This window comes from Perognathus longimembris, chromosome 5, assembly GCF_023159225.1.
Source record: "Perognathus longimembris pacificus isolate PPM17 chromosome 5, ASM2315922v1, whole genome shotgun sequence".
NCBI lineage: Eukaryota > Metazoa > Chordata > Mammalia > Rodentia > Heteromyidae > Perognathus > Perognathus longimembris.
This window is the reverse complement of record NC_063165.1, coordinates 87225431-87239324: the sequence shown is the minus strand read 5'-3', so window position 1 is coordinate 87239324 and position 13894 is coordinate 87225431. Positions and strand designations below refer to the sequence as shown.

The following is a 13894-nucleotide window of genomic DNA, read 5'->3' as shown; positions in this document are numbered from 1 at the left end:
GCGTTCCCCCAGCAAACCCTTGCGATCCAATGCGGCCAACCCAGTCATCGAGCGTTCCCCAGCAAACCCTTGCGATCCAACGCGGCCAACCCAGTCATCGAGCGTTCCCCAGCAAACCCTTGCGATCCAACGCGGCCAACCCAGTCATGGAGCGTTCCCCAGCAAACCCTTGCGATCCAACGCGGCCAACCCAGTCATCGAGCGTTCCCCAGCAAACCCTTGCGATCCAACGCGGCCAACCCAGTCATCGAGCGTTCCCCAGCAAACCCTTGCGATCCAACGCGGCCAACCCAGTCACTGAGCGTTCCCCAGCAAACCCTTGCGATCCAACGCGGCCAACCCAGTCATGGAGCGTTCCCCAGCAAACCCTTGCGATCCAACGCGGCCAACCCAGTCATGGAGCAGTCCCCAGCAAACCCTTGCGATCCAACGCGGCCAACCCAGTCATCGAGCGTTCCCCCAGCAAACCCTTGCGATCCAACGCGGCCAACCCAGTCATGGAGCGTTCCCCAGCAAACCCTTGCGATCCAACGCGGCCAACCCAGTCATCGAGCGTTCCCCAGCAAACCCTTGGGATCCAACGCGGCCAACCCAGTCATGGAGCGTTCCCCAGCAAACCCTTGCGATCCAACGCGGCCAACCCAGTCACCGAGCGTTCCCCAGCAAACCCTTGCGATCCAACGCGGCCAACCCAGTCACAGAGCGTTCCCCCGGCAAACCCTTGCGATCCAACGCGGCCAATCCAGTCACAGAGCGGTCGTTCCCCCGGCAAACCTTCGCGATCCAACGCGGCCAACCCAGTCATCGAGCGTTCCCCAGCAAACCCTTGCGATCCAACGCGGCCAACCCAGTCATGGAGCGTTCCCCAGCAAACCCTTGCGATCCAACGCGGCCAACCCAGTCATGGAGCAGTCCCCAGCAAACCCTTGCGATCCAACGCGGCCAACCCAGTCATCGAGCGTTCCCCCAGCAAACCCTTGCGATCCAACGCGGCCAACCCAGTCATGGAGCGTTCCCCAGCAAACCCTTGCGATCCAACGCGGCCAACCCAGTCATCGAGCGTTCCCCAGCAAACCCTTGGGATCCAACGCGGCCAACCCAGTCATGGAGCGTTCCCCAGCAAACCCTTGCGATCCAACGCGGCCAACCCAGTCACCGAGCGTTCCCCAGCAAACCCTTGCGATCCAACGCGGCCAACCCAGTCACAGAGCGTTCCCCCGGCAAACCCTTGCGATCCAACGCGGCCAATCCAGTCACAGAGCGGTCGTTCCCCCGGCAAACCTTCGCGATCCAACGCGGCCAACCCAGTCATCGAGCGTTCCCCAGCAAACCCTTGCGATCCAACGCGGCCAACCCAGTCACTGAGCGTTCCCCAGCAAACCCTTGCGATCCAACGCGGCCAACCCAGTCATGGAGCGTTCCCCAGCAAACCCTTGCGATCCAACGCGGCCAATCCAGTCACAGAGCGGTCGTTCCCCCGGCAAACCTTTGCGATCCAACGCGGCCAACCCAGTCATCGAACGTTCCCCCAGCAAACCCTTGTGATCCAACGCGGCCAACCCAGTCATCGAGCGTTCCCCCAGCAAACCCTTGCGATCCAACGCGGCCAACCCAGTCATGGAGCAGTCCCCCAGCAAACCCTCGCGATCCAACGCGGCCAACCCAGTCATCGAGCGTTCCCCCAGCAAACCCTTGCGATCCAACGCGGCCAACCCAGTCATCGAGCGTTCCCCAGCAAACCCTTGCGATCCAACGCGGCCAACCCAGTCATGGAGCGTTTCCCCAGCAAACCCTTGCGATCCAAGGAGTCCTCCTGGCTTTATGAGCGCGCATCTGCTCCTTCTCATATGATCTGGTACGTAAAATAATTACTACTACTGCTACTACTAATACATGAAAGACAGTTAAAGCCCCCTCAGAGTTTTCCTAAATCATTTTTTATATTGTTTGAGAGAACTGGGAACCTACCCAGCATCCCTATTCCAGATCACGTGACAAAGACTTCATTCAGATGTCTCAGTTTCTCATAATCAACCCCACCGCCTCACTTAGGTTTCACCTTGTGTTCCCAGGAACCGCAATAAAATCGAGATTCAGAGACAGAGCTCTTCCTAGCAGGGTTCTTGCTCTTGGAATGCATTCTTCCCAGCTGGACAGCCGTGGTTCACTCCTCTACCGGCCACTTTCAGGCTAAGATCTGAGGATCATGGCTGTAAGCTGCCCGGCAAAGAAAAGTCTGGAAACTGTCTTTAATATAGCAAAAAGGAGGCTCAAGTGGTAGAGCACCCACTGTGAGCAAGAAAGCTGACGGAGAGCACGAGGCCGGGAGTTCAAGCCTTGCTACGGGCATTAGCCAAAGCATTCTTCTCACTAGTCTAATTTACATATTGCCTAGGTTCATGAGAAAAGACCTACCTTTCTCACAAGAAGCTTATAGTCTTTTACAGGACCTTTTATTTCCAATTTCCTTGCTTACCTTCCACAGGTAAATGAATGAGGCTGAAATTATTTTAGTTAGTGAACAAATAACTGCTACTCTTTTAATGGGATGCTTTGATTCTCTGTGACTAACTGCAGGCTGCTTGAATAAAACCTCTGTAACTCTAATTAGATGGTTGGAAGGTTAAATAAAATAGGAAAGACTTTAAAATAGTATTTAAAACTGTCTTATTGCCAGACAAGAGTTCCTTATGCCTGGGCTGGGAATGTGGCTTAGTGATGAGCTGCTTGCCTAGCAAGCATGAAGCCCTGGGTTTGATTCCTCAGCACCACATAAATAGAAAAGGCCAGAAGTGGCGCTGTGGCTCAAGTGGCAGAGTGCTAGCCTTGAGCAAGAAGAAGCCAGGGACAGTGCTCAGGCCCTGAGTTCAAGGCCCAGGACTGGCAACAACAACAACAACAACAAGAAAGAAGAAGAAGGAGGAGGAGGAGGAGGAGGAGGAGGAGGAGGAGGAGGAGGAGGAGGAGGAGGAGGAGGAAGGAAAAAGGAGGAAGAAGAGGAGGAGGAGGAGAAGGAGGAAGAAGAAGAAGAAGAAGAAGAAGAAGAAGAAGAAGAAGAAGAAGAAGAAGAAGAAAGAAGAAGAAGAAGAGATGCTTATGCCTGTAATCCTACCTTCTCAGGATCTAAGGATCAAAGTTTGAATCCTATCCATGCAGAATAACCAGACATATAGCTGTAGCTCAAGTGGTAAAGCTACAAGCTTTGATCAAAACAAGTCAGTGCCCAGGCCCTGAGTTCAAGCCCCAGAACAAGCACAAAAAGAAAAAAAACACAAAGAGGGCTGGGAATATGGCCTAGTGGCAAAAGAGCTTGCCTCATATACATGAAGCCCCGGGTTCAATTCCCCAGCACCACATATATGGAAAACGGCCAGAAGCGGCGCTGTGGCTCAAGTGGCGGAGTGCTAGCCTTGAGCGGGAAGAAGCCAGGGACAGTGCTCAGGCCCTGAGTTCAAGCCCCAGAACAAGCACAAAAAGAAAAAAAACACAAAGAAAGAAGGAAAAGGATCCATAATTCAAATCCTTCCGACAGTAAGAAGCGTGTTGAGACACGCCTGCTCCCCTATCAGATCGGCAAGAATCCAAGAGCATGACACAGTCGGCTGGCTGGCTCACACGGAAGCCAGCACACATGTCTGCCAAGAATCTGACCCTAGCTGGCAAAATCACTAATACACACATTCCGCGGGATGCACTACCATAGGACTCAGGATCTATACCACAGTACACCAAGGAAAATGGTACAAAGGCTTGTGCAAAGTTGTTGACTGCAGCCAGACAATGGAGAACAGCTAGGCAATGGAGGCTCGCCGGGAGCCCTAACTGCTCTGGGAGCCGCAATCCGATGATCTTGGTTTGAAGCAAGCCTTCTTGAGTGAGCCAGCAAAAAGCCAGACGTGCAGGTGTGAATCAAAAGGCAGAGTGCCGGCACTGAGGGAAAGAAGCTCAAGAGCAGTGCTCAGGCCCTGAACTCCAGCCACCGCATTGGCACCAACGCAAAAACCAAGGCCCGCCACTGGCTAACAATGTAGTCCTCGCAAATAACAAGATATGCATGCTCAAGCGTGTGCAAGCACACACAAATCTCCCCCATCCCCCATCCTGGGGGATGAAGGATCCCACACACATACATAGAACCAAAACAGAAAAGAGTTCAGGTTCTACACACCCTATTGTAAGGTTTTTATTCCCCTTGCACCGAGTTAATTACCATTCTTGTGTGTGTGCTGTCCCGGGGCTTGAACTCAGGGCCCGAGCACTGTCCCTGGCTTCTTCCCGCTCAAGGCTAGCACTCTGCCACCTGAGCCACAGCGCCCCTTCCGGCCGTTTTCCATATATGTGGTGCTGGGGAATCGAACCCAGGGCCTCCTGTGTACGAGGCGAGCGCTCTCCCACCAGGCCCTGACCCGAGCCCCTCTCAGTCTATGTTCTTTTAGTCCCCGGGGGCACGGAGCATGCCTGATGAAATCGATCCGCAGGTATTCCATGTGTGCTTCTACGAAGCGCGTCTCGCAAGCGGAGCTCTGTGGCAGCTCCGGCCTCCTCTACAGAGGCCTCCTCCCTCGCGTCCAGGGGAGGGCACGGGCCGGGGACGCCCTCCTGCCCTTCTCCCACGGGGCCCGCAGGCTGGAATGACCCCACGGCCCTCCGGGGCCACGCGTGGGTCAGGTAAGCCCGAGCCTCAGCCGATCGGTACACAGAATGCTGCAGGCAACAGGACTGCCAGAGAGAAAGCCTGGTACCAGGACAGGAGGGAGGGCCATTCCTCCTGGGCGAGAGGACGTCCTCCCTGCCTCTGAAGGCCGTAGCACAACAAAACGGTCACCAGGTAGAAGTCAGTCCAAGGCTGAAAACCATGGATGCTCTTGAGACCCCGGGGCCAGGCTCTGCCCCTCAACCTGTCAGCCTCAGGGTCAAAATTATAAGCTGGGGGTGGCCCAGGCCTGTAATCCCAGCTACTCTGGGCAAGGCGCCCGCCCCGCCCCGCCCCGGGAGGGCTACTTGCCAATGCCCCCCCCCCCATATCAAGTCTCTAACCAGTTAGTTACCTGGGCAACCGGCAGACCTGGAGGCAGTTCCTTCTCTCCTCCTGGAAGTCCCACCCTAATCCACCTGGCCACACCCCCTGCCCCTGCCCCAGATGCGGCGGCCGGGCCGGGTGGGGGTCGGGTCCTCCCCTTTCTCCAGCCAGGCATCATCACCTGGGCCACAGGCCAGCAGTTCCGTAGTAAACTTTCTCTCCTGCCTGAATCCCGCGTGGCGTTCTCCTTTACCGGCTACCTACTTTAATAAACCTAACACTTAGGAGGCTGAGATCTGAGGACCGAGGTTCAAACCCAACCCTGGCAGGAAAGTCCGTGAGACTCTCATCTCCAATTAACCACCATAAAAATGGAAGTAGAAGTGTGGCTCAAAGTGGGGTGCTAGCCTTGAGCAAAAGAGCTCAGAGGCAGTGCCTAGGCCCTGAGTTCAAGCCTCACGGCCAACAAAACAACTAACAAATAGATACATATGTGTGTGTGCATATACACGTATATAATATGCAAATCACTGTTTAGAGAGCGATTTCTTTAAACTGGAAATTAGTTGATATTAAGATTCGTCCGATTTTACAATCACATTTACGTTTTGGTCTTGTTGCAAACTCTCTGCCCGGAATGGTGGTACACACGGTACACCCTGCTCTCAGGAGGCTGAGGTAGGAACGATCACAAGTTCCAGGCCAGCTCCGGCTGCATAATGCATGGATGGATGGATGCATGGTTGAGCTTGACATGGTGATTCATGCCTATAATCCCAGCTACTGAAGAGGGCAGGGCAGAAAGAGTATGAGTTCAATACCAGTGTGTCTCAAAATAAAATCTAAACACAGGGTGGGGGCTGTAACTTCGTAGCAGAGCACCGGCCTCACGTCTGTGAAGCCTTGGCTTCCATCCCCAGGACCGTGGTCCTAGCAAAGGATTTACAGGTGAATCAGGCCTCAGAGCAAATGCTCTGAAATACTTCAAAAGCTTCTTTTAAAACGAGGGCTGCTGAATGAAATGTGGTAAAACACTGAGCCGAGTTCAGTGTACCGTCCAATTTGACATTTTGATCCCTAAGGTCTTGAGCACAATACGGACCCCAGCCTCCGTCACCACGCGTGAGCACGCAGGCACAGGGCCACCGCCCTGCACCTGACACAAGGGTGCGGCGTCAACACCCAGCCAGGCGAACCCCCAGATCCGTGCCCCACCCCGCACGCCCGAGTGCCAAAATCCCCAAACACCAGCAATCGCAGTCCCCAAAGATCAAAACCCCACGCGCTGGAATCCCGGAGGTCAGGTCCCACGGAAAACAGGACACCGCCGACGGAAGAGAGGAAGGAGGAAGAGCAAGTGCTGGGGTGGGATGGGCAGGGTCTCAGCCCTCACCGGGCAGCAGCACCTCGCCAGGCAGCCGAACACCCAGAAACGCGGGGAAGAAGGCGCTCGGGCTCCCGCGAGTGGAAGGTGGGGTGCGTCTGTGAAAGGCGGCACCTCTCACCATCTCAGCTCTGTGGGTGCTGCTTATCTAGTGATGATTCATCTTATCTTGGGTTTTGTTTTCTTGCCACACTGGGGTTTGAACCCAGGGCCTCTCACGTTGGCAAAGCACCTACTCTAGCACTTTACTCACCGCTCCGGCCAATTTTTCGCGCGGGTTCTTTTTCCTCGGGCTGGCCTGGACTTCAGTGCCCCTATGTACACAGAACGGGGGGGGGGGGATGTGGGGCAGCCACGTGGTGCCACGTCCAGCCTTTTCCGTGGAGGATGGACTTCTTGCCTGGCTGACCTGGGCCTGGGACCTCCAGATCTCCAGCTCCTGAACTGCTGGGATGGTTAGCGCCAGGCTACTAGTAAGGTATGTAACATCAAAAATGGCGGTTGTTGTTGTGCACTGGTTCACGCCTGATATCCTAGCTACTCAGCAGGCTGAGAGCTGAGGATCGGGGTTCAAAGCCAGCTCGGGCAGGGAAGTCCATGAGACTCTTATCTCCAATTGACTAGCAGAAAACCAGAAGTGGCGCTGTGGCTCAAGTGGTAGAGTGCTAGCCTCAAGCTAGAGAGCTAAGGGACAGCGTCCAGGCCCAGAGTTCAAGCCCCACAACTGACAGGAGAAAAAAACAAAAAGGTTGTCTAACCCTAAGACCCATTTATTCTTGTTTTCCTCACCTTATAACCCCTCTGGGCAGCATCTGACCTTTATTCTTCCAGCTTTATATTATGAAGTCTCTTCCTTCTACCTTGTGCTGGGACTAGTTGGCTCACCAGAGTTCTGGGACTTGCTGAGTATCAGTGGCTTACGTCTATAATCCTAGATGACAGGATTTTTCATTTTTTGGTGTGTGCATGAGGGTGCTGAGCTCTTGGGAAGGCTGAGCTGGGAAAAGCAGATCTGAAGACCTGCCAGCCTGGGCAGGAAAGTTCACAAAACTCTTACCAAAAAGCCGTAAGTGGCGCTGTGGCTCACGTGGTAGAGCATTAGCCTTGAGCAAAAACGCTTCAGGAAAGTGCCTGGGCGTGGAGTTCAAGCTGCAAGACTTGTACCCCACACAAAGAAAACGTATCCCCACCGGTGGGCCCTTGCAGGTTCTCTGACTGTTAGGGGATCGGCTTTTCCTTCTGCACACACTTGCAATGCACAAGGAGTGGTGTCTTCCACTCAAAACCTGAACTGGAGATCGTAAGTCATTTGTGTTATCACGCATGGACCACACGTGCAGCGGCAAACCTCAGGGGAGCAGCGGAGAAAACCAGCTCTCCTTTCCTCTCCTACTCCCGGCTTTCTTCCGGAGAGCAAGCGTGGGGAAGCGGTACGTAGACAGAGATATGAAAGGCTGGACCTCACGCGCGATTGACCACACGTGGCCCATCGGGAGCCCCCTGCCGCCCTCACCCGGGGGAAGGGCCGGAGTGGCATCGGCACGGGGACCACGCGTGCAGTCGAGGCAGAGCTCGGGGAACAGGCAGGAGCCCCCGGCACCCCAGTAACAATGCCCTCGCAGCACCCCGCGGTGAACTCTGTCCACTCCGTTTACACCCTGTCCTGCCTTTTGATTCTCACGTCAGCAGAGAAGCCTGCCCAGCCCTCAATGGCCCGCTGAACGGCCACGAGAGCCCGATTCCCACTGCAGGCCTGTGTCGGTGGACACCTCGAGACCCAGCCCTGCGCCCCCACCAAATCCCCCCAGGCGCACAGGGAAATGCCCGCCTCTCGCTAGTTCACGAAGGGGCTGCTGGGACCCCGAGCCCCGGCCGAGGCCGCCATCCCTCCACCCAGCTCATCCGCAAGCGCGTCTGCACGGGGAGCGGGGAGGACGGGGAACCCGAATTCCCAAGCAATGGCATGTGAAGGTGTCTGCCGAGGTCAGGCCGGGAGTCCCGCCTAGGCCAGAGGCTGCGGGCTGAGCCTCGGGGTGCGGAGCCTGCGCAGGAAAGCCCACCAGAAGTCCACCGGCCTCTCCTCGCCCATGAACGCCAAAAAACCCCGTAGAAAGCGGAGCGGAGGCTCAAGTGGTAGAAGGGGAGCTTGGGACGGCGCCTTGGCCCAAAGCCCGGGACCGGCCCCACTCCCTGACCGCGGCCCAGGCTCGCTCTGCCCTCAGGTGGACCGGCCTCCTCCGGCAGACAACGCCCAGACCTTGGCCTTCCCAGCCTCTGCGAGTCTGTTATTTATAAACTAGCCTGTTTGCGGTATTTTTGTCCTAGTTGCCCAGACCAGCAACTTTCTAAATGCAAAGCGAATCACGTTACTTCCTTCCTCCAAGCTCAGCCGTGGCCAGGCGCTGAGGTTGAAGTCCACACGTCCAGCCCCAGGGCTCCTCTGAGTCACGGCACTCGCAGTCTCGGTGTCTGCCCACCCCCTCCTAATCTCAGATCACGAGATCCCGGCGGCGCTCTAGCTGAGCAGCCCTGGCTCCAGGGTCCTTCACCAGACCTTTGCCAGGCAGAGAGTCCAGCCACGGGGGTGGGGGGATGGGGGGATGGGGGGGTGGCCCCCCCAGGGTCTCTCAAGGAAACACACTGAAGGGAACAAACGCCCTGGGAGGGAACATTGAAGTTTATCTCATTCAGCCTGTGTTTGTTCCAGCCCTGGAGCCTGAACTCCGGGCCTGAGCACACACAGTCCCTGAGGTTTTGGGTTCGAGGCTTAGCTTTTTGATAGTTGGAAGATAAGAGTCTCACAGACTTCCCTGCCTGGGCTGGCTACAAACCATGATCCTCAGATCTCAGTCTATCTGCTGCGCAGCTAGGATAACAGGAGCGAGTCCCTAGCTCCTGGCCAAAAGACACTGTTAACTGCAGGCAGAGCTGAAGGCTCACGCCTGCAAATCCCAGCTACTCAGAAGGCTGACATCCGAGGACAGAGGTCTGAATACAGCCTGGACAGAAAAGCCGGAGTCTTTATCTCCAGTTAATCACACCGAAGTGGAGGTGGAGCTCCAACGGTAGAATCACAGCCTGGAGTGAAAAGGCGAAGCCAGTGACCTGGAAATCCGGTATTCGTGAACTCACACGTGCAAACACACACAATTTTTTTTCACCTGAGTCTGTGGTTTGTGCCTGTAGTCCTAGCACTCAGAATTAAGGCTGAGGCCATCGAAGGCTACATAGTGTTTTTCATTTTCTTGTGTGTGCATGTGTGTGTGTGAGTATAAAACGCCTCTTCCCGGAGACCAGGCTTTGGCTGAGCATTTCCTCTTTCCAACATTCACAAACTGGCAAAATGAAGATCAGAGTTCAAAGTCAGCATTCGGGTCACCCTCCCCTCCCCCCAGCTGCCCCTGGGGCAGAGTGGGTGGGCAGGGCTGACGTCTGACACCCACAAAGGGTGGGGGGGGGGCCTGTGGCTCGAATAGCAGAGCTTCGCTTGCAAAAGGCAAATGCTCGGTTCAAACTCCAGTGGCATGTAAGTAAATACACACACACACACAAACATGTGCTGTACATGCGTACACACAAATTCCTTTGTACTTACAGCATAAGGGGGTGAGCAGTTTTTGAAATACAAGCAGTATGTATGTACAAAAACTTTAGAGGCTCTGAAGGTACCATGTCTAGTTAAGTTTTTACAGAAATCTTAGCAGTGGCCTAGGACAAAAGCATGCATAAGATGTATTCGTCCAGCTACACTGAGGAGTTAAATTTAGCAAGTGTCTTTCTTCACCTGTCGGCAGACATGCAGACAAGCAATGGAGCCCGCTACCACTAGCAGTCAGCCGAGGGAGACTGTACCCACGTCGCTACTGGGGGTGCCCATCGCTAGAGGAATGACAGAGTAAAATGTGGCCACTTAAAATAAGCAAAAAACCTGCAGAACAGAGTGCCACGCGCCGCAACCCCGGCCCTGGTACACGGAGGCCAGAAATGGCTGCTCTGAGGACAGCCTGGATTAGACAGAGGAAGGGCTAGGACCATCCCGCAGTTCCGTCCAGGCCAGAGGCCCGCCAGCGGGAAGAAGAGCCAGCCCTGAACTTTAAACTTGCTTTTTTTTCCCCTGGTGCCAGTACTCCAGCTGGAACTCTGCTTTTCCAGCTCCGGGCCGGCCCACCACGGAAGCCACACCCTGCTCTAGGCTTTTTTGGTGGCTAATGGGAGGTGAGAGACTCACAGACTTTGCTACCAGCGCTTGGCTTCAAAGGCTCGGATTACAGGCCCAGGCAGAGCCTTCAACACCCGGTCTGTACCTTAACACTTTCTGTCTGTGACGGTGTGCGTTTGATACAATATTTTTAAATTTAAAACAAAAACACAATCGCGCAGATTCACAGGCATTTTTGACACTCAAGTAGCTAAACCATTCATACCTGCTTCCCACCTAAGAAACTATCATCTCTACATAGAACCTGTAAGCTTATTTCTCCTGTTTGAGGGGCTCTTGGGTGACAGCTCGGCCTGCGACCCCTTCGTCTCTATCCTGTAGATGTTTCCTCCTGACAGGTTCTAGAGAGATCATCTAGCCCAGGGTCCGGGCATCAACTCCAGCCCTGGTGCTCAGGGGGGCCCCCTCCAACCCGGGGGCCCAGCTCCTTGCAACAGCAGACGCAGAGCGAGGCCCCGTGTTTCAACTCTGGTGTTCTTTAGCTGAACGATTAGCCACTGCTCCATCTCGAGCACCTAAACTAAACACACCGCAGGCACGCTCTTCATCACTATTTGTTGAATGAATCATGGCTGCATCATTATAAAATCTTGTGCTTGAAGGGAGTGAAGCATCTCTTAGCTGCTTTACAAACTCAGGAAGGAAAAATAAATCACCGTCTTAACATTGCGGCTTCCCATCTCTGAGCAACAGATTTTTTTTTCATTTCTTTATTGTCAAAGTGATGTACAGAGGGGTTACAGTGTCATATGTAAGGCAGTGTGCACATTCTTATCCACCTTGCTACCGCCTCCCTCATTTTTCTCCCCCCTCCCCCCCTCCCCGGTTCCTCCCCGGCCATGAGTTGTACAGTGGGTTTACACCATATAGTTTTTTAAGTATAAGCATCAGGTTTCTTTTTAAAGGAAACTTGTTAACCCACAACAGACCAGACTGGCAATCCAGTCTGGTACATGCCTGATTGTACAGATACATACACGTATACATGTACATACACATACATGTTTCCATAAAAGCAGAGGTGTAGCTCAAGTGGTAGAGCCCCAGCCATGAGTGCAAAATCTAAACTAGAGATCAAGACCCAGGGTTCAAGTCCCAGTACCAGCCTAAAAAACAAAACAAAATCCCAAACAAACAAACATGTTTTCAAAGCACAAGGAAAGAATCTCTTAAGATCACCATTCCCACCATTCCTACAGGGAAGAAAGCCATTCATTCATTCATCTTGCCTTCTCTTTTCTCCAATTAACCACCAAAAAGCCAGAAGTAGAGCTGCGGCTAACGCGACAGAATGCCAGCCTCGTGTGAAGAAAGTGAAGGGACTAGCTACACCCCAACTCATACACAACGAACTTATTTGTGCAGTTAGTTTGGACGATGGCAACCAACTTCATCTTTTCTCTGACGAAGAAGCCCCCTAACAAGAAGCATGTTTCTCTTCAAATACAAAAAGAACGATGCCCAAGCGGTAAGGCCCCATGGGTGCTGCCAAGAGGAGAAGGAGACCGCCGAGTGACAGGCGGGCAAGGGTTCAGGTCTCCTCGGGTGAGTTCAAGTGTGTTGGGGAGTCAGTCTTCTGCTGTTGGTTGCTTTCTGAGGTACTGAGGACAACGAGGCAAGCACTGGACCGCTGACCAACATCTCTGCCACTTGGATCCCTGGCGCGTTTTTAAAAATGAAGGCAGAGAATATCTGGCCAAGGGTTAACAGCCAGGGAAGTTCTATAAATAAGGTACGGCCAGATCAGCTCTGGTAATAGCACGCCGCTTCTCCCGGACCCCGGAGACACTTAGAACAAGCAATCGACTTAATCTGAAAGCCCATACACACTCTAGTATGCTTTTGCTCTTTCTAATCACTGCTTTAAGTTCTAAATCTTCCTTCTCCAGTGTGACTTCCTTTTTGCCATGAGAACTCCAATGGGAGCTGGGTGCCAGTGGCTCACGCCTGTCGTCCTAGCTACTCACAAGGCCGAGATCTGAGGATGGCAGTTCAAAGCCAGCCCCGGCAGAACCATCCCTGAAACTTTCATATCCAATTAGCCAGCAAAAAACAAAGTGATGCTGTGACTCAAACAGTAGCATGTTAAAAAATGAAGCGACGGTAGGTACTCAGGCCCCGGGCTGGAGACTCAGTACCAGCACAAAAATAAATAATAAAGAAATGGGGCTGGGATTGTGGCCCAGTGGTAGAGTGCTCGCCTCGCATGCATGAAGCCCTGGGTTCGATTCCCCAACACCACCTATAAAGAAGAAGCTGGAAGTGGCGCTGTGGCTCAGGTGGCAGAGTGCTAGCCTTGAGCAAAAAGAAGCCAGGGACGGTGCTCAGGCCCTGAGTCCAAGGCCCAGGACTGGCAACGAGTGATGATGATGATTGGTGTAAATGTTAATATTAATAAAGCGGATGTGCATAAGTGAGCAAATGAACCTCCTATAAGACGTCAAGCCTCTAACCTCAGTCCAGCGGATGCTGGAGAGAGCCCGAGAACGGCACTCCTGTTCCCGGGAAAGCAGAAGGGGCCGCACGGGCCCCAGCGGCCTCGCCAGCCACCGCTCCACACATGGGAGGCAGGGGTTCTGCAGCAGGCTGAGGCCGGGCTGCTAGGCAGGGGTGAGGGGACCGCAGGAGGGGGAGGGGGGAGGGGAGGGGGGAGGGGGAGAGGAAAGACCAGGTCCATCGCAGGAGGGGAGGGGGGAGGGGGAGGGGGGACCACGTCCACCGCAGGAGGGGAGGGGAAGGGGGGAGAGGAAAGACCAGGTCCATCGCAGAAGGGGAGGGGGAGGGGGGAGGCCTCGTCCACCAGCAGGCCCCCCCCCCCGCCGTACCCGCCCCCACGCCTTCTGTAAAGGACCCTGGCCAAGGTCCGGCCCACCTCGCAGGGCTCGGGTTCCCGGCGCGCCCGGCGCCCCCCCCCCCCGGCTCCCCGCACCCCCCGCCCCGGCTCCCCGCACCCCCCGCCCCCCCATCCCCCCCCGGCGTCTCCCCCGCCCCTCGGCGCCCCCCGGACGCGGCCGGGCGGAGGCGGGGCCCGAAAGGACCCGGTTTTCCTCCGGGCCAAGGGAAGGGAGGAGGCTCGGGGCCCGGAGGAGCCGGAGCCGCCGGGCTGCGCGGCCGGGAGCGCGGGGGGGTGGGTGGGGGCGGGGGGGCGGGCGGGATCCCGGGGCCGGGGCCGCCGCGCCTACCGTGTACCCGCGCTCCAGGTCGCTGTCCTCGTAGCGGAACGACGGGATGAAGACCTCCATGGCCGCGCCGCGCCGCCGGGCGAGCGGGC

General features: G+C 55.2%; 1 protein-coding gene across 2 annotated transcripts in view; it reads right to left on the bottom strand.

The window, feature by feature from the left end:
* Snx24 (sorting nexin 24) overlaps positions 1-13894 on the bottom strand; it is a 119271-nt gene extending 105377 nt beyond the window's left edge. For both annotated transcript variants that reach the window (XM_048347283.1, XM_048347284.1), the window contains exon 1: positions 13806-13894. In XM_048347283.1, coding sequence (XP_048203240.1) covers positions 13806-13865 — 60 coding nt within the window. In that variant the 5' untranslated portion in view covers positions 13866-13894. The remainder of the gene's footprint in view (positions 1-13805) is intronic.